Source organism: Coenobita brevimanus, chromosome 97 (genome assembly GCF_032717465.1).
Source record: "Coenobita brevimanus isolate Jiangsu-jjx chromosome 97, ASM3271746v2, whole genome shotgun sequence".
In the NCBI taxonomy this organism is placed as follows: Eukaryota; Metazoa; Arthropoda; class Malacostraca; order Decapoda; family Coenobitidae; genus Coenobita; species Coenobita brevimanus.
In genome coordinates this window covers 7,993,500-8,014,505 of record NC_137050.1, presented here as the reverse complement: position 1 = coordinate 8,014,505, position 21,006 = coordinate 7,993,500, and the positions used below count along the sequence as shown (strand labels likewise).

General features: G+C 40.0%; 2 protein-coding genes across 2 annotated transcripts in view; one reads left to right on the top strand and one right to left on the bottom strand.

Moving 5' to 3' along the window:
• Positions 1-8,427, top strand: part of BBS8 (tetratricopeptide repeat protein 8) — a 33,228-nt gene extending 24,801 nt beyond the window's left edge. The window contains exons 6-10 of the mRNA XM_080283473.1: positions 2,941-3,092; positions 3,391-3,540; positions 5,637-5,808; positions 6,335-6,541; positions 7,419-8,427. Of these exons, the coding sequence (XP_080139599.1) occupies positions 2,941-3,092; positions 3,391-3,540; positions 5,637-5,808; positions 6,335-6,541; positions 7,419-7,535 (798 nt within the window). The 3' untranslated portion in view covers positions 7,536-8,427. The remainder of the gene's footprint in view (positions 1-2,940; positions 3,093-3,390; positions 3,541-5,636; positions 5,809-6,334; positions 6,542-7,418) is intronic.
• A 1,909-nt stretch (positions 8,428-10,336) lies between these two features.
• LOC145413806 (proteasome subunit alpha type-6-like) overlaps positions 10,337-21,006 on the bottom strand; it is a 36,718-nt gene continuing 26,048 nt past the window's right edge. The window contains exons 5-7 of the mRNA XM_080283468.1: positions 17,186-17,321; positions 14,623-14,760; positions 10,337-10,598 (exon numbers count right to left, since the gene is read on the bottom strand). Coding sequence (XP_080139594.1) covers positions 10,541-10,598; positions 14,623-14,760; positions 17,186-17,321 — 332 coding nt within the window. The 3' untranslated portion in view covers positions 10,337-10,540. The remainder of the gene's footprint in view (positions 10,599-14,622; positions 14,761-17,185; positions 17,322-21,006) is intronic.

Genomic DNA, 21,006 nt, shown 5'->3' with positions numbered 1-21,006 from the left:
ATCTCTTCTCTCCATTGGGTTCCTCCAATCATAATCTTATTACCGTGACCCTTCCTACCGCTCCGATACGGCCTGTGGACCCTCCAAAGAAATATTGTCTGTGGCACTTTGGAGCTGTGGTTTGGGAGGCCCTCAGGCAGTACTTCTTTGGTTTTCTCTGGAATGATTATTTCTTCCATGGCCGGGAGCCATCTGAGTGTGCCTTGCGCATTACGAAGGTTATTATCTCGGGCATGGAAGCATACATTCCCTTCTCATATCCTTTGACTAATGCAAGAAAGCCTTGGTTTAATCACACTTGTGCTAATGCTGTCTGCAACAAGGAGAGGCCCTATAAAAGGTACCGGAGTCAACCCACCCCTGAATCACATCTTTTTTATGTTTCTGCCCAGAATCGTGCTAAGCCTGTTCTTCACTCTGCTAAAAATAATTTCATCCATACTAAATGCTCTCAACTCTCCAACTCGAATTCTTCCCTCTCCTTCAGGCACCTTGCCAAAAACCTTTCAAACACCTTTACCTCATCATCCTTCCCTCCTCTTTTCTACTCTGATGGCTCTGTAGCTATTTCTTCTACTGATAAAGCAGATCTCTTCGCTCAGACTTTCTCCTCCAATTCCACCTTGGACAATTCTGGTGCTGTTCCTCCATCACTTCCCCCCTCTGACTTCCTCATGGCTGACATTAAAATTTCTACAGCTGATGTACTTTCTGCCATCACTGGCCTCAATACTAACAAGGCATATGGGCCTGATGGAGTCCATCCTCTTGTCCTCAAGAACTGTGCTTCTGTGCTTACACCCTGCCTAGGTAAACTCTTTCACCTTTGTCATTCAACTTGTACCTTTTCTTCTTGCTGGAAGTTTGCTCTCATTCAGCCAGTCCCAAAGAAGGGTGACCGTTCCCAACCCTCTAACTATCGTCCAATTTCTTTAACATCCTGTCTCAAAAGTTTTTGAGTCTGTTCTTTACAGAAAAATTTTTAAGCATCTTTCCTATCACAACCTTGTTCCTGATCGTCAGTATGGCTTCTGTCAGGGACATTCCACTGGCGATCTTCTCACCTACCTTTTAGACTCCTGGTTGTCCTCCTTATGGGACTTTGGCGAATCTTTGCCATTGCACTTGACATCTCAATGGCTTTCGATCGAGTCTGGCATAAATCTTTCTGCTCTCTTACGGTTTCTATCCTTCTATCTGTGCCTTCATCTATAGCTTCCTTTCTGGTCATTCTGTAGCTGCTGTCGTAGACGGCCATCGTTCTTCTCCTAGATCTGTCAACAGTAGTGTTCCTCAGGGCTCTGTCCTATCACCAACTCTCTTCCTTTTATTCATCAATGATCTTCTAAGCTGTACATCTAATCCTATCCACTCATACACTGATGATTCCACCCTTCACCTTTCCATTCAGTTTCCGCAATGTCCATCACGGGAGTTACTACAACAAACAAGGGATGAGGCTGTGGAACACCTAATGTCTGACTTGGCTCGTATCTCTGTCTGGGGTAAAAATAATCTTGTTTTTAATGCATCAAAGACTCAGTTTTTACACCTATCAACCTGTCAAAATCTTCCACAGGAGCACGCACTAATGTTTAATAATGTCTAGCTGAATCCTGCATCATCCCTGAACATGCTTGGGGTTTCATTCACATGGGACTTATCTAGGAAAGATCATGTTGGATCTCTTATAAAATCTGCTTTCAAGAGATTAGGTGTGTTAAGCCGACGCCGTGCGTTCTTTACCCCTGCACAGTTGTTGACTTTATGGAAGGGTTTTATTCACCCCTGTTTAGAGTACAACTGTCATGTGTGGGGAGGCTTCCCACATACAGCTGCTCTCAATAGGGTGGAGTCAAAGGCCATTCATCTCATCAGTGCTCCTCCGCTTACTGGCTTCCTTCAACCTCTGTTCCTTCGCCACACTGTTGCCTCTTTATCTTTTTTCTATCGGTACTTCAGTGGCCACTGCTCCTCTGAATTGTCTGTTTGCATTCCTCCACCTCTACGATGGGCGCCTAGCACCCGTCTAGCAACAAACTCTCATCCTTTTTCTGTCCAACTCTCTAATGCAAGAGTTAACCATTACTCCTAGTCCTTCATTTATGCAACAGGTCAACTCTGGAACTGTCTCCCTGTGTCTGTATTTCCTACTTCCTATGATCTCCAGTCTCTCAAATGCAGTGTCCAGGCATCTCGAAATGAATGGATCTTGAATTTGGCTCTCTTTTGTATTGTTTTTGTTTTTTTTTCTTGGAAGGAACGTTTTGCGGCCTCAGCCTTTGGTTCCGTCTTCTTCGCATTAAAAAAAAAAAGCATTATACAAGAACCTTGTTTGACTTAGTAACCTCTCTCTTGTTCATTACAGTCCATGCTAATGCTTACGCTGTCCAGTTATGTACATTTTTGTCAGATTTCATTTGGGCATTTGGAAAGTGCACTGCTTCCCTTTGCAGTCTTTCCTTAATTTGTCCTTGAATTTTTTGCATCCTTTTCCAGTCATATACATCTTTTTTATACTGAACAATATTCTGCAAACAAGGTCTATAATATTTCGTACACTGTTAGTAATTGCCCATCTTCATCTGTCCAACTGTCATCCAGTCCAGTGGTGCTTATCAAGTGTTGTACCAGAACCTATTGCTTCCTTTGCCAGTCTTTTAGTACCTTCTCCTGTATCCTTGGACTAGTCTGCTGATCTCAGGCATTAAATTTAAAAAACATTCCCTTTTATTATGATATTTTTTTTTTACAACTTTTCCTTTAATGTCAGCAAGTGTGGCTAATTAAATTAACTGTGCTAAGTCTAATTTTGTGATGCCTATTGAAATTAGAAAATGATTATATTCCCATTCCTAATATTTGAATTTCTTCATGTCCTTGTGCAAATCTGATCCTCAAGTTAAACTACTTTTACTGTTTTCTTGGTTGCATGCTCAGTCTGCCCTCAAGCAACAGGATAACATCAACAGCTTTCTCCTTTTGGGCCGAGTATACATCCGCCTTGACCAGCCCATGGCTGCTCTTGATGTTTACAAAGATGGCCTTGATAAATTTCCTGGGGAAGTTACTCTGCTAACAGCAATAGCAAGGTATTGCACAAATGAGGGTTTGTTTTATACTGAGTATAGTACAATATCATTAAAGTGGCTGTGCCTTTCAGAGAACTTCATCCGTGTTCCTTTTTCCCATTATGCTGTAAAGCTTTGCAGTATATGTAATGAATTATGCTTGTCACCATAGTTATCATCTATTTCTGACATCCTCTTCACACGCAGAGCTTCAAATTGACTTTCACATACAGTATCCTGTTGTGTTTATTACAGAACTTGTTAGGGATTTAGCTTCCTCTCAAATTCAGTACTGTACCTCAGCTTAATCTCATGGCAGGATATATGAGGGTCTGCATGACTTAACAAAAGCTGTCAAGTTCTACAAAGATGTTCTTCACAATGATGCCACACATGTTGAGGCCATTGCTTGTATTGGGACCAACCACTTCTACAGTGATCAGCCTGAAGTAGCACTCCGTTTCTACAGGTGTGTGGGGTTGTGCCCTCTTTACTGAGTGTTCATCAGCAGGCACTGCTGGACTAACAATGTTGGTGGATATGTATGTGAAAGGAAAGGTTGTTTGATGTGAATGTTTTTGGGGGCAGCAGGAGGGGTACTGAACTACTTCTTAGTTGAAGCAGTTATAAAAAAAAAAACATGCAGTGGCTTTGTTAGAAGCAGGAACAGAGTCAGAATGAAGTGGCAAAAGTGAGGAACTTTCAGATGAGGTGTGTATGGTTAGGTATCAGGGAGGAATTACAGGAGAGTGGTTGTAGGTGAAAGAAATTATTAAGAGGGGTGAAAGAAGATGTGCATAGGTATGCTAGGGATTTGTATGGAATGAGAAGAGTGGCTGGAAGGAAAGGAAAAAGGTGTGTAAATGATGGAATAAGGAAGGCAAAGACCTGGTGAAAGAGAAAAGGCCATAGGGAATGAGTCTGTAATTGTAAGAAACGAAACCTGAAACTGAAAGCAGTGAAGAACAGTTATGGTTTTTGAGAGGAATGAAGTAACACATGCATATTGAAGCTGAATGGTCAAGAAAATAAGAACTTGCACATCTTCAAGCATCTAGGTGGTGTAATAAGCCAGGATAGAAGTTTAAAGGATGAAGTGCAAGAAGGGTACAGCAGGGAAGATAGGTTGCAGGTACACTGAGAGCAATGACAGAATAGGGGGGGTGACCATGGAAGTCATTTCACAGCAGTATATTAATAATCATACATGTACATGGAAGTGAAGCTTGAACTTTGCTTGAGGAATTCAAGTGATAGGTAGTGGAACAAGTTATATGAGAAGAGCATGTGAAGTTATGTGGAGAGAGAGAGAGAGAGAGAGAGAGAGAGAGAGAGAGAGAGAGAGTGAGAGAGACAAAGGAAGAACTTTGGGGAGTGTTGTAATGATGGCGAAGGATAGTTCAAAATGGGTGATTTATTCATGACCATCCCCTCTAGGATAGGTGTCTGTCTGTAGACAGATACAGTACCCTCGTGTCCAACACGCATTTGTCCAGCACGGAGAGCAAAAATTAGTATGATTTAATATGATTTAATTACTGTAACACGGGTTCGTTAGCATAACACGGACGGAGTTCCGAGCAGTGGGCGAAATCCGCAGAGTTCGCCTCTAGCACAATCACCCCTGGTCCAACGCGGTCATACTGGATGTTCCTGTGATGCTGACAGCCAATCAAAACTTCCGATCAAGTAGCCTCCCCCGCCTGCTATCGTGACATGATCGTGATGTCGCCTAATTAAAAACGCTTGTGCTTTCATGTGATGTTTTGTTTAAATTTCTCCCGCCACAGCGCCACTTAGCCGCATAATTCGCATTGGACGGTACTTTTTTCTCGCTGCATTTTCTGCCCTTGCTACTGCATTTTACCCTGCTCACGATGCCTAGGAAGCCTTCTGAGAACCCCAAGAAGCGGCAGCACCTCCCTCAGGACACCAAGCTTGAAATCATTGAGAGGAAGAAGAAAGGGGAGAGGAAAGTGGACATTGCTAAGGCCTATGATGTGAATGAAGCCTTGGTGGGGACCATAATAAAAAACCAAGACAAGATCCTGGCAGTAGTGAAGGCTTACAGAGTGCTAGGACAGGCAGAAGCAGGACCTTAGATGGATGTGGACGAGGATAGTGATTCTGAGTGTGATTTCGAAGGATTTATGAGGCTAGATTGAGGAGGAGCAGCAGCCATTACCTGCTAGTGACGCCAGCAGCCATCCTTCAGGGACCCAGTAGGACTACCTACAGCCTCGGATACCAACTTCCATCCCCAGCAAGCCCACCAACACTATCCTAAAAGGTTAGTTATCATTCATAGTACAGTACCATTTATTATAATTACAGTAGTACCAATATATGTATTGGTATATGGTAGGTATTTAGGGTGACTTTTCTTAGGGTTGCTGACATAATTCGTTTTTCCCCATAAACTCTGTTGTTTGTCCAACACGTTTTTGGTCCAACAAGGGACCCGTGCATGACAATATTACCGTGTTGGATGCGAGGGTACTGTAAATAGATTAACCTTCTTGAGGATTAAATTATGGAAAAAATAAACAGTAATGCATGTTTCAGACGACTGCTTCAGATGGGTATATACAACTGTGAAATCTTCAACAACTTGGGTCTGTGCTGCTTTTATGCCCAGCAATATGATATGACCCTCACATGCTTTGAGCGTGCCCTGAGTTTGGCTACTGACAAGAGCATTGCTGACGTCTGGTACAACCTTGGACATATTGCCCTGGTCAGTATCACACAAGACAAGTAGTGAAGAATAATTAAACACAGAAGGGAAGCATTGTTAACAAAACACAAATACCCTAATGCCAGTACCTGCAGTTATATATACCATATATATATATATATATATATATATATATATATATATATATATATATATATATATATATATATATATATCTATATCTATCTCTATATATATATATATATATATATATATATATATATATATATATATATATCTATATCTATCTATATCTATATCTATATCTATATATATATATATCTATATCTATATATATATATATATATATATATATATATATATATCTATTGTGTACTCAAGAGGTGATGATATACAGTAATTTATTCATTTTATACGTAATGTGTAGCCTATCAGTATAATGTTAAAATTATAGATAATACTGTCAACATAGGTCATAATTATATACATCCTGACAAAGTAACAAGCCAAGGGCTCAAAGCAACACAGACAAGTACTGTAACATATTAAACCTGAATATTGTCAGGGCATCGGAGATATCAACCTGGCATACCAGTGCTTCCGGCTGGCACTAGTGTCAGACAATGATCATGGGGAATCCTACAACAACCTTGGGGTTCTGGAGTATCGCCGAGGAAATTTGGAAACTGCTCGAGCCTTTTTCATGACTGCAGCCAGCCTTGCACCCCACATGTTTCAGCCTCATTACAATCATGCTAAACTTGCACATAAGGTAATTTTAGCCTTATAATGCAATGTATAATACTGTGATGACAACAGACGTACTTGTGTGTGTGTGTGTGTGTCTGTGTGTGTGCACGTATATGGGATTTAAGTTCGTATTGTTCTGTCTTCACAATTAATCCTTTACAATTTAGCTTCAGACATAAAGATGTTTGCTAAGACCACTGCCCCATCCACAGCATTCCAAATATCTATACTTCTGTTTGGAAAACTAATCTGTAAGTTTATTATTTTGACATCTTTTTTGCTGTTTATATTCATGTCCTTTTATCCTTCCCCTCTGCTCGCATTTTTCCTGTTCTCCAATTCCTTTCAGCCATCTGATGGTGGCTAGAATAAAATTAATATTACATTCTCTGGATAAGGTTCATTTGTCAGAATAAGAATCTATCTATCTCTTGCCAGATGCCTTAATCCTTTATATGGGGTGGCCTCAAGCAAATCGCCTCCACGTCACCCTGTCCCCCGCCATTTCACTGCCCTGCTCCCAATTCACACCACCTTCTCTCATATACCTCTCCACTCCATCCCTCCATCTCATCCTTGGCCTTCCCCTCCCTCTCTCCCCCTCCACCTCACTCACATACACCCTCCTCGTCAGTCTCTCACTCTCCATCCTCTCCACATGGCCAAACCACCTCAATAAGAATACAGTAATAAATAAGTTTCATCTCATGGGAAAACAGTTCTCAAGCTTTTTTGGTAGGTTATTACAGTAATACTGCAGACTGAATTATGATTCCTTACATCTCTTACTAGTACAGTACCAGTATTTGATTAAACTTTCTTGTTCTCCATTATGCACTGCAGTCTCGTTATTCAGTCCATTTACCCATTTCTTCTCTAATAAGTTTATAATTTTCCAGGTTGGAGATCTACAGACAAGCTTCATCATTGTCCAGAAAGCTCTTGCACTGTTTCCTGATCATGTTGACTCAAAGGAACTCTTGAAAACACTAGAAAATCACTTTCACACACTGTAAATAACCATGTGACCTTTGTGTGAAATGCTGATAAGCTTTGGTATACTCTACAGTAAAATATTTACCATTACCTTTTCAAGGCACATTATATTCATTATATAATTTTGGTAGATACTTAATAACATCATTGTTTAACTTTGTCTGCATATGCAGTTATTGTGCTGTGCTTTATAATTATCAAGTAGGTAGACCTTCAGTGGTATTCTTATGCTGTTAGAGAGCTTACTGGCATCCCTTTATAAGATTTATTTTGCTTATTACATTTCAGCATTATCTTTGGTTTTATTTATATATCTGTGACAAGGATATATTTTTAATAATTTGCCTACTAGAGAATATGACCTTGACATATGGAAAACTAAAATGGTAAGTACTGGGTAATAGTACGCAAAAACCTGCTAAGCTAATGAGAGTACAGATCCTCGCCTCCTCTTAGGAAGCCTGATGGGATGACCATCATGACCTAAGTAGAAATTCCTCCTGACAACTGTACTTAATTTTTATATATTCTGTATTCTCTTACCCATCAATATTTACAGTACTACTGTATACTAATTTGTATTGTGAAAAAAAGGTGCTACCTCAAAGACTTGCTCCCTCCTAGAAACTCCATGCTCCCACTCCCAACAGTGAATGGCTAAAACAAAACAACTTTCAGGCTACTTTGTTGTCACATACATCTCACTCCCTCAGTCGCTCCTCTCTCTGCTTCCGTACAACAGATGGTCTTCCTTTTCCATCAGTTTTACCCTTGGTCTCACTTCTGTGGAATTTCTTTGGCACCCTGTCTGTGTGCACTCTTTGAATATGTTCAGACCACCTGAGTGAATTTTTCTTTATCCCTTCAGTAATACCACATCCCATTATCTCACTCATCATGCCATTTCTTCCATTGCAAAATACTTATCCATCCAACCATCCATCATCCAATCCAACGTTGCTCCATGAGAAGCATAGGATACATGTTTTTATTACTTTTACTGTCTATCCTCCTTACAACTGCAGCTGTTATGAAAAAAATAAATAAATAAATAAGCTTTATATTTATAACAAAGAAATACAGTTCTCTGTGACACACTGCCCATGTTTCACTCCCATATGAGTGCCAACAATCACACACTTTAGCAGTCATCTTCACCTCCAAACAACATGCATCCCTTCAAAACACTACTAATGTGTCCACTTACTATTCTCCCCCCTGAAGTGACCTGCCTTTAAACTCACACATAACTTTCTTAAGCACCTTGCTTCCCATTTGTACACAACACTGCATCTAACTTTCTCATACATTCCTATACTGCATGATAAAATTTATCATATTCTCCTCTATAAAATACCAACATTTTGCTTTTGTTTGCATTCACTGTTATTGTAAACTTACATTTTTACAATTTATACCCTTAAATTTCTAGTAATGAATACTACTTTAAGTATATACAAAGTACTTTGTTCTTTAGAGATGGGGTAATTAACATTACGATAATTCTCTCTGATCAGTGCTTTATGTCCATCATCATCATCATCATCATCATCATCTCATCCAGACCTCCTGTCCCACCCTAGGGCAGGGTGAGGAGTAGAAATGTCCAGACAGCCAAGTCTGCCCAGTCCAATGGGCCACGCTTCTATTCACTCATCATTCAAGCCCCTGATATCCTGGCTCTACCTGATACACCAAAAACATTCGCCACATTTTGTAGCTTTATATAAGAGTATCCGATATTATTCATTTGATTTCAATATCATCATTATTTTGACTCTCTACCTAAAGATGACGTAAAATCCAGAAACAATGAAAGTAGGACAGTGGGAGAACTACCAAAGCATCCCCAGCACAATGAGCCAGTCTTTTATACATCAATAAAGGCCTAGAATCCTGGCTCCATATCCCAAGTCTTACCACCTACAAATATTTTACCTCCTACAAATATCAACAGGAGCCAAAATTGTCACCTGTAAGCATTAACTATATTAACTTTAGGGTTAATTTACTTTAGTCAAAACTTTGCCAGGTTATGTGGCATACAGTAGTGTTCAGTAGCATCCCTACCAGAAGTATTTATACACAACATCCAATAAACATCAGAAATAAATACTTGTGGCAGAGAACCAGGGCTCATTAAAGTATTAAGGAAAACAGTGAACTTGATTCAGTGGTCAAAATGGACACAGTCAGTTCAAGTAATACTATAAAAGACAATCTAGCCCTTTACCTCCCCTTAGGATGTTGCTGATACTCAACCTGCCCTAGGGTGGGAAAGGAGGTCCACATGATGATGATGATTACTTGAAAGGGCTGACATTAATGTTGTTCATATTAACATTTAAGACAGAAAATGACGTTGTCATAAGAAACTAGACTGATCAAGTGGTAAGCATTAAAGATCCTCCATTTTCTTGCATCAGCCTAATAAAAATTTATGAAACTGTCCCTTCAGCATGCTGTGAAGATAATACCTTATCCAAAATTATGTCACCTTGTCTAAAGCCATTCATTAACTAAGTTACTTTTTATTTTTCCAGGGCATTTTAATCCTTGTGGAGTTATGGCAGCAGTATTGCCTCAACAGATGTATCCTATAATTTAAGCTTCAAATAAACAATATCACTGAATCTCTCTCATCAATATTGCATTATAAGTTTCAAATAAACAATGTCACTGATCAGCTTTCAACAATAAAGTGCTTTATCTTAATACTGTAAATGTCAAGCAAAGACAATAATGCATCAGTCAGTAAATATGGACAAGCCTTATTTTCTGCATAGCACTGTAACTGGTTCCTAGAAAATAAAAAGAAATATCTGATTTATCAAACTTTACTTGATATATTTCAAATACAAAGAGTGCCAGTTACTGGAGGTATCTGAAATCCTCCAATAAAATGTATTGAAAAAACAACAAAATAGTACTGCTTAAAAGAAAAATGATCTAAAAACAAAAATTATCTACAAATTTCAAGGTAAAACTTCCTGATTTCATGTCTGTGTGAGTCACTGGGGTTGTACTAGTCCCTCTCAGCGATGGCAGTCAGATGGACATCTATCTCCTGCTCTGTCAGAGTTCTGCAACATCATCATACAACCAAGGAGTAAACATATGAAAAACAAGACATCCACATTTTTTTTTTTCCCACATACTCTAAGAATAATGATTTACCAACTTTTCCTCCATTCATCATTAATACATGTTACACTGTCCTTCCAATTACACACCAGGTCAACTATAGAACATCTTCAGCCACCTGTCTCTTCTTTCACAATAAAATCAGCTTAAACTGTAGAGTGTGTAGTTATCACAGCCAGGGGCAAAATATTACCTATCCAAAAAATGTACCTATCTGACACCTCATCCTGAAGGTTACTAGAAGTGACAACAAACCATCTTCATGACTCCTTTCTAAGCTGCTCCTTCATGTACTTCACCATCTTTCCATCTCTTCTTAATATTTGTAATAACTTTGCCTTAAAAGCATTCTAACTGCTAACCTTTCCTCCCTGAGGTGGCCAACATATTCATACCACCAAAATATGCTACTTTAATCTTTATTTCCAGATTAAAGCTTGCAATAACACACTGAACTAATGAACTGCAGAATTTAGCAATGAGGCTTAAAGCTACACTTTTCATTTATTTGCAATGTTAATATTACAACCATCAATTTGTGCGATGGGAGTTCCAACCCATGATATCAAGAGATGGACACCAAGAATAGCTACTTTACTATTAGTTCCTTGGAGCTATACTAGCTGACAGTAATCAAAATGTCACTCTTATACTCAAGAATTTATCTAAATTTGTTGATTCCTTTAGGTTCCAATAACCTCACACACCTAATTTGGGGCATCTAGCAAAAATCGTAATAAAATCTTTAACCCTATTTGGATGAAGTATATAGTTTTAGACAGACAGCAAATCTGATGTGCTTGTTAGACAATTCTTCAGTTATCCATCCACTGTCCGCTCCTTCCACACACTATCCTGATCAATCTCATTCTCCATTCACTCTACATGGCCAAGCCATCTCAGTGTTTCTTTGTTTTCCCACATCAGTCTTTATACCATATTCTTCACAAATCCTCTCATTTCTCTATCGATCTCTCAAGTTAACTCCACAGGTACTTCTGAGGTAACCTGTTTCATCATCTCTCAATTTACATTGATGTTCTACAAGCATCATCCTTTACTGCACACTGTGTTAGTGTTAGAACTTCATCATCATCATTCGACCTCCTTTCCCACCCTGCGAGTAGCACGTCCAGACAGCCTAACTTTGTCCAATACAATGGGCCACACTTCCATTCACTCATCATTCAAGCCCCTCGAATCCTGGCTCTATCTGAAATGCCAAAAACATTCACTACATTCTGTGGCTTCACATAAATGTATCCGATAGAGTCAATCTGGACACTGTCGCGTTAAAATGGGGTGCTGAACCCTGATGATGCACTTCTCACAACATTCATCCAGCCAGCTTGATCTCTTGTCATTCTTCTAGCCTCACCAACTTCCATACCTCTCTTCCTCACACACTAATCCACCATACCTTTCCGCCACTTCCTTGGCCCACCTCGCCTCCTCCTTCCTTATTTGCTCATATACACCTTTTTCACCACTCTATTGCCATCCATTCTCTTCACATGGCCATACCATCTCAGTATACTCTCTTCGATTCTGGTGTCCACAGACTTCCTCACTCCACATCTTTCATGAATCACATTATTTTGTATCCTATCCACTCTCTGTACTCCATGTACATTCCTCTGCAGTCCCATCTTCATTGCTCTTGCTCTTGACTTTTCATTTTCATGCCACACCATAGTCTCACATCCATATGTTAAAGCTGGCACTAACATTCCTTCATGTAAGCCTCTTGCAGCTGCAACACTCAAGTCTGTGTTCTTATCAAGGCCTTCATAGCACCAGCTACATTTCTTCCTGTGTCACTCTACTTTCCACTCCTTTTGCACATTTTCCTCTCTCTTCTATCACTGTACCCAGGTATTTGAACTCTCTCGCCAATTCCAGTCTCTCTCCATTCACAGTAACATCACACTGAGATTCACCTTGTCTCTCAATAACTATCACTTTCCTCTTTTCTACATTTACTCTCAAGGCACGACACTCACAGACATTAGCAAAACTTTGCACTAGTCTACTAAGTTCTTGTCTGGTATTTGAAAGTTGTACAGCATCATCAGCATACAACAACTTAAGAGATATTCCATCCATCACCATTCATTACCAACACCATCCCTCTCTCCATTACTCGTGTTTTTACTACTCTCATCACCCCATCCATATATATATATATATATATATATACTGAATAATCATGGGGACATCAAACACCCTCGTTGCACACCCACACCGATCGTGAACCATTCACTTAGATTCCCATTTACCCTTACACATGCTTCACTACCATCACAAAAACTGACAGCACCTAGCAGCTTATCATCTACACTGTACATCAACAAAACCTTCCACAATCCTTCGCTGTCTCTTTTGTCGTATGCTTATTCCACATCCATGAATGTCATAAACACCTTCTGGTCCTTCTCACAAGCCTTCTCCACTATCTGTCTTACTGAAAATATTTGATCCATACATCCTCTACCACTCCTAAAGCCACCCTATCGATCACTCACTAGGACTTCTGGTATCTCTCTTACTTTCTTTATAATAATTCTTCCATAAACCTTCCCTACCACACTGAATAAACTTATGCCACGATATTTCTTGCACTCACTTCATTCATCTTTATTTTTGTACAGGGGCACAATCACAGCCTTTTTCTACTCTGCTGGCTCAGTTTCACTCATCCATGACTTTTTATATATCTCCAACAAGCACTTCATTCCACTCTCTCCACTAGCCTTAATCATCTCTGCATACACCTCATCAACCCCGGTTGCTTTCCTATTTTTCAGCTGCTTCATAGCGTTCTTCACCTGTGCGAGTGTCACGTTTCCTGGCACTGCATTCCTTCTCTGCATACCCTCAAAACCAATTATGTTTACAGCCACTCTGCCTTCTCTATTCCCTTTCATCAGGCTTTCAATATATTCTTTCCATCTGGTCCTCAATTCATCCACTTGGGTTAATAATCTACCACTTACATCCTTCACACTTTCACATTTCCTTCCACTGCCACTTCTACATTTCCGCACCTCTTTCTAGAATATTTTCCCACTTTCAGAGTAATTTGCATTCATTTTTCTTCCTAGGCCATCATTTACCTCCTTTTTTCCTCTTCGCTAGACTCTTTTATGTGCTTTCTGCTCTTGATATATTCAGTTCTCCACTTCTTCCTCTTCTCCTCCACTGCTCTCTTAACTTCTTCATTCCATTACGCAGAACCTTTCTTTTTTGTTGTAACTCTTGCCACATCACACACCACTTTAGCATTCCTAACTAAGCAATCCCTATATGCATTCCACAGGCTGTCCAGATCCATTTCATTCCACTTCATTGATTCTAACTCCTCCCCTACTTTGGTTCTATATTCATCTGCCATTTGTTTGATCCTCAGCTTCTCAACTTTCAGTCTCTCCCTGACTGTTCCTCTCTCTCCTGGTCCCCTCACTATTACATTACATAAACTATTACATCACATAAACTTCCAAAATTTTCTGACTGTGACATCCACTCCACTGCCACTATTAGCAAAACATCATTTACAAACAGAAGTGCAGAAAGTTCCCACGCATTACTTCTTTCTTCAGAATCATATACCTAGCTACCAAGCTTTCATGCTTTCACCTCCCTCAATATTCCATCCACATCTAAATTACGCAACCATGGTGACATGACCCTTTGTTTCAGTCATTCAGTAAAGCTGAATCACTCACACAGCTCAATTCTTTAATAACTAAGATCTTTGCCAATGTTAACCTAAAGCTATTGTTAATTTTAATTTCATTAACACTGGCTTCACAACTGTGGATTCTTAATTCCACTCTTCACACAAACATTTTTATAACCCACAAATAATATTTAACAACTCTGAAACAATATGCATCATACAAACTCAAACAAATTCATATTTGTTTTCACGTTCACCGTACTAAACTACCAAATCCCTACCTGAATTTGGGTTCCTCCTTGGAGACAACAGCAACTTCTATTTCAGTGGGTTTGAAATCAGCTGAAAGTACCGTCATCAGGCAGGTGATGGCCAACTGAATTGTCTCATCATGACTATAGTTGGTCTTTTTGCGGAACCTGAGGGGTTAACATGTTGTAATGAAGTTATTTGGCTCCATACTGATGGCTTCAATTAACAATTAACACCTTCACTACGGGGCACATACTTGTCAGCCAAGGCAGTTCTCTACCAGTTCTTTCTTGGTACAGTAATAAATTTTACATGGTACATCTTTGTATTATCATGTTTTTATACCTTTGTGAAGTTAACACAATTAGTACAAGACTACTGACATACCCTGTGCACAAACAAACTGATAAGTGGACCAATTAGAGATCTTCCTAGGGTTCAGGGAAACTGATAAGATGACGCAAGAATAGAATACAAAAGATGAGTCAGTATTAACACAGTTATGGCAGGCTGTTTCTGACCTTTTCACTATCAAAGGTCTCTCCATCCATCATCCAATCCTATGCCGCTCCATGAGGAGTGTAGGAGCCCAGGGCTAGGCAAACTGGTCCTGACATTTAAGATGAGAGTGACCAGCCTCACTCATCCCTGAGTGGCATTACATGAGCAACAAACCCCAATCAACCCTTGGATATACACCTACACAGGCTCGATCTGACTGGAGCGTAATAATTACCCACTAAACCACCAGGCACCATAATTTGGTTATATGGTTACCACCCAGCGTAGTAAATGGTTTCCTGGTGTACAGGAAACCATTTGACGGAAGAGGGAGTGTAAAGTCACCCGTAGGCAGAAGAAAGAGGAAAGAATGAAGGAAGGACAGACAGAAGAGGAAGGAAGGAAGACCGGAAAAGGCAGACACCCAAAAGGGTACTACACTGAGTAAGTGGATGGTGTGCACCCCCACCTCTCCTAAGCAAATTTGATCATTTGGTGACAGATTAAATGTGCAAGGAGAAATGGAAAGTAAAGTTTGGATAGTAATTTGCTTGAGGATGACGGCATGGCTAAGATATGAAGAGAATATTTTGGGTTTATGACAGCAGCAGATAAGAAAAAAACAAGTTAGATGTTGAGGCATGGATAAGGGTGGTGGCAGAAAAAAATGATACTGGAATCAATAAGAAGAGGGGAAACACTTTCGGCAATTATTTGCTGAAGTTATAAAATGCAAAAAGAGTGGATGGCATCTGGAGACAAGCCAGTCAGAATAATTCAATGTGTGCAGACTGGCATCAGATACAGAGTGTACCAGAAAAAAACAGAAAAAGCAGTTATAGTTCTTTGGTCTGAAGGCAGTAAGGAAGACTGTATCACAGAGCAATTACGGTACAGTAGTTCACTAAGCATACCACGCAAACTGTACAGAAGAGAATTAATAAAGGATGCAAAGTATTACAAAAGGAAGGTTATTAACAGGGTGAGTTTATAAAGTGTGGGGGTGAACAGATCAGATACATGCAATGAAATTACTTTTGAAAGACTGCAAGGAATAAGAAGCTGTAGGCAGAGACATGTTTACCCCAGGGCACATAGGGCATGTGCCCATGGGGCCCCGCATATAACAGAAAAAATAAATGCATACTGCATATAAATATTTAGTTCATATTAATTACAACAGTACTACAGAGTTCTAACTCTGCTATACAAATAATGGCTGTGCTCTCAGTTTGCTCTGCATGAGATAAATTTATCTATTCAGCAAACCATGTGGGGGTAGAGAGAGAGAGAGAGAGAGAGAGAGAGAATGATCAGAAGTTTACAACAGGATGGTTTGTGTTACAATAGCTCTTGCTTGCTTGTTCTCTCTCTCTCTCCCTACATACAGGGGCAAAGTGTGTGTGTGTGTGTGTGTGTGTGTGTGTGTGTAATTCACCGGGTCGGTCAGGATCACTTGACAGTCATGATGGTCAGCTTTTACCCTCCCGGAAGGGAGCTGAGAGCTCATATAGTCCAATCTAAGGGCAAGGCTGTGACCTTCACACACGTACACACCCGTCCCCTTGCTCAAGGGGGACAGTAACCACCCACTTCGTCAGTGAAACTTTCCGCAACCTGAGCGAGGCGCGAACTCCCGTCCACCAGTTGGCAAGCAGGAACGTTACCACTGCACCAGCGAGCGGTGTGTGTGTGTGTGTGTGTGTGTGTGTGTGTGTGTGTGTGTGTGTGTGTGTGTGTGTGTGTGTGTGTGTGTGTGTGTGTGTGTGTGTGTGTGTGTGTGCGTGTGCATGCGTGCGTGCGTGCCTGTGTAAGGTGGCTACAATAAAAAATAAAATCTCATCCATGGAAATTTTTGAATGAAGTCTGTCCAGAGCTGAAAAAGATTATTATCCTTTAATAGCATTGTCAAACAGAGAAAATAAGTGAAGGCAGGATGGAAAATTAGGTACCATATAAATGAGTTCAAAGGTGAATCTCCCCTAGAGGTGCTAAACATCACATTTCTTGATAGATTGTGAAAGCAACCACTCCCTACAATTACAAAGGTATGTGAATAACATCGAGGGAGAGTTGCAAACAGAATCATACTTTTTTTCAAGAAAGCTGTTTGCCTCAGTCTGTTTGACACCAGCAGAGCAAGCACGGTGGCCGCAGTAATATCCAGCTGGGTCTGTCTTGTACACACATGCTCCAAGCTCGTCATCATATCCAATCAGGATCATGCCTGTAACATATGAACAAGTCAACTGGCATCCACAATAATTGAAAAAAATGTAGTATTCATTACTAACACCTATGGCAAAGCTAACAGTACAGTACAGTACAGTAACTCTTCAGTTAACACATTAAGCTAGCACAATTACTGTATGTTTAACAGGTATACAATACAGATACCTCTCGATTTACACAAGTTTAAATTACACGTTTTTGAAATGCAGTAACACGATGTAAAAGTTCTGCCTTTTTGTTTACAATATACATTTTTCTTAAAATAACACAATTTAAGAAAAAGGAAAACTCGTGCCATAAGGCATTTCATTCTGCGGCCACCAGAGGTCTCACATGGTCAGTCAGAGCAAGAGACTGATTCTGACGAGTTACTGTAATGTCAGCTGCCTGTGCCTCTCCTCTCTATCTGTACTGTGTGTATTGTATAACTATTTTATTTACCACACAGTACTACAGAAAGTTCACATAACCTAACTCCTTCACTTAATATGTATTCTTGTGGGAAAGTTATGTTTAAATTACACAAAATTCAAATTACACGACTTCTTCTGGAACACAATACCGTGTAAATCAAGAGATACCTTCCGTATATTAATTAAGAAACACTTTTCAAAGGTCAAGGCTGAGACCATTATACATACATTAGAACAGATAGCACTGATACTGATCAATTAGCTCTTAACCCCTGCAGTCTGGTGATGCATTTTTATTTTATTCCCTGCTATCTGTTTTGGGTTCACCATTTTCTTTCTTTCCTGCTGCCAACACCAGTAATACTGCACCTCTACCACAAGCTTATGGTGGTATCTATCACTTCAATGCAGATGATACACAGCTTTATGGGAAATAACAAATTATAAGAATAATGAGGTGTTCATGAAGTCTCTGATGTCCGTTATTAAGATACGAATGTCCAGGAAAAAACTTTAGTTAACTGAGAGTAAACCTGCGATTGTCATTATTTGAAGAAACGGAAGAGATGATGGCACAGATATCAGGTCTGTTTACTCAGAAAAATACAGCTCAGTCTTGATTATGTAAATAAGAGGTACAGTCTCCAGCAAAAACAGAGTGACCGGCTCGACGAGCAGGTTGGTATATGTGCCACCGCCGCACCCCCAGTTTCACCCCACCCCCTCCCTCCCTCATTCCCATTCATTCATCTACCCTCCACCCTCCCCACATCCAAGGGCAAGAGAGTAAAGTAAGGCCTACTCGCATTGTCTCAACCACTCTTCCATCATCCTGTTGTCCTGGGAAATAATGGTTTTGTTATGGTAATGAATAAAAACACATTACACAGTGTTTCGCTTCACAGAATAGTTATTTATACACCACGATCTGAATGCAGGGTGATATAAAATAGTAATATATTGGTATTACAGGGAGGTCTAACATCATACAATTTACCATTTTGACAGTTGTATCCAGCCAATGTGTAACATTAAACAGTCGGAAGCTATAAGTAGATGTTTGTAGCGGTCGATAGTGTGTGTGTGTGTGTGGGGGGAGTAGCTGGCTGTCACACGTTGTGGTGGGGGCATGGGGAGAAGGAGATGGGCCCGGGGTCGACGGCTCTGCCCAGGGTGGATAGTGTGTGTGTGTGTGTGTGTGTGTGTGTGTGTGTGTGTGTGTTTTCCACTAATGCTCATAAACACATCTTCATTATCACCATGAAGTATGCATTACAATATTGTCCACTGTGCCATATAATAGTGATATTTATTGTTTAAAAATATGGAAAATTAGCATTTAATGATTGGTACACAGTAAGACCTTATTTTCTAAATGTTATTCAGTCAGATACCCAGTGCAGAGTACAATACATTAGAGTCTGAATGTAGCCTTTAACTCTGCAGGGTAAGTCAAGCTGGAACACCAGGTCTCTAGTAAAATATTCAATATTATCACTACACCACAGGTTATTGTACGGCAACTAGACCAGGGCGATAGCAAAGGTGGTGGGTGGTCTTACATGATGTTGACAGGGTTACCTTATCAGTCCCCTAGTTACCCACAACATTCCATTACCATATAAATCCAATGTCTGACCCCATTGTTTCATATAGTTTTAAAATGTGTTCTTAAATATACCGGTAGTCAGTTAGTCTTCCTTATTAAATATTTGCGTATCCAAAACCGTTTGTCTATTTTAACGTCCTTCCCTCTCTGAGGCAATTGACGTTTCGGCTGACGATATTGTAGTTAATGGGAAAAACCATGGCCACACAGAGATAGAACGTAGTAACAGACATACTGTAGGACACAAGTTGAAGAGTAAATAATCATAAGGTTAACCTGACCGCTAGGTCTATTACGTAGCTATAAGTAACACTGACCAGTGTGAACTGTCAAACCTTTGTTGAAAACGTTTTCGCTGAAAACGAATAAATTGAATAATCTGTTGCATGGAACGATAATATTGATTGGCATAAGCTGAGATCAAGACAAGTTTGTTTGGTTACCATGCAGATCATCCATTTGGCCAATTTAATTATTGGTTACCTTTTTTGAAATACGTCGTGTTATAATCGTGTAAATAGCAAATTACACCCTATTGTAGTTATAAGTATATAAGGTAAGGTTATATTCCTGATATTGTTATCAGGAGGTGGCAGGACCCTTGCTGGAGTGAATGACGATAAGTGGCTGAGGCATGGGGTGGAGGGGGTTGGTTGTATGCAGCGCCGGATTAACCATGCTGTGGCCTGGTAGGCAATGCAGACTGTTGGTCTGCAACATATAGATCTCTTTCTGTTATTTCCAGTGAAATGTTGCCATGACCTATAATGGCCTCTTTTGATGGCCTGATGGGTGGTGACACTAATTTGGACACCCAAAGCATATATTTATTCAGCTCTGGAAGTCTGGATGGCCTGTGACAGGCCGTGGCCTGGTAGGTAGTTGCCCATTTTGCCTATACCTGGTAATCCAGCCCTGGTTGTATGGTGTGCGCGGGGTAAGCACACCACGCGGCTCACTCTGCTGTTGGCTATCCTGTCTATGAAATTGATCTCGATACTCATAATACTGTCAGCAGTAAATACATTATTGACTGACCTTTGGTAATGCCAGCAACCATGTCATGGCCTCAGCTTAACCACCAGACAAACTGTCATCCAGTCCCTGTTGCCCAACATTATCCGATATCTTGTATTAAGACATCAATAACCAAGATATTACTGATCATGTCTTTTACTTATCAGCAACACTTTGCTATTATCACACATTGGGTACTAGTAGTAACTAATGGCACTTACCTATAACAGAGTTTGTAAAGTAACAGTGATTACGTCGAGTAACAGAAGGAGCACACCACCTACCACTACAAACATCTACTTATAGCTTCCGACTGTTTAATGTTACACACTGACTGGATACAACTGTCAAAATGATAAACTGTATATTTACAGACCTTCCTATAATACCAATACACTTATATTACTATTTTATATCACCCTGCATTCAGATCGTGGTGTATAAATAACTATTCTGTGGAGTGAAAAACTGTGTAATATGTTTCTTTTCTTCATTGTCATAACAAAACCATTATTTCCCAGGACAACAGGATGATGGAAGAGTGGTTGAGACAATGCGAGTAGGCCTTACTTTACTCTCTTGCCCTTGGATGTGGGGAGGGTAGACGAATGAATGGAAACAAGGGAGGGTGGGGAGGGGCT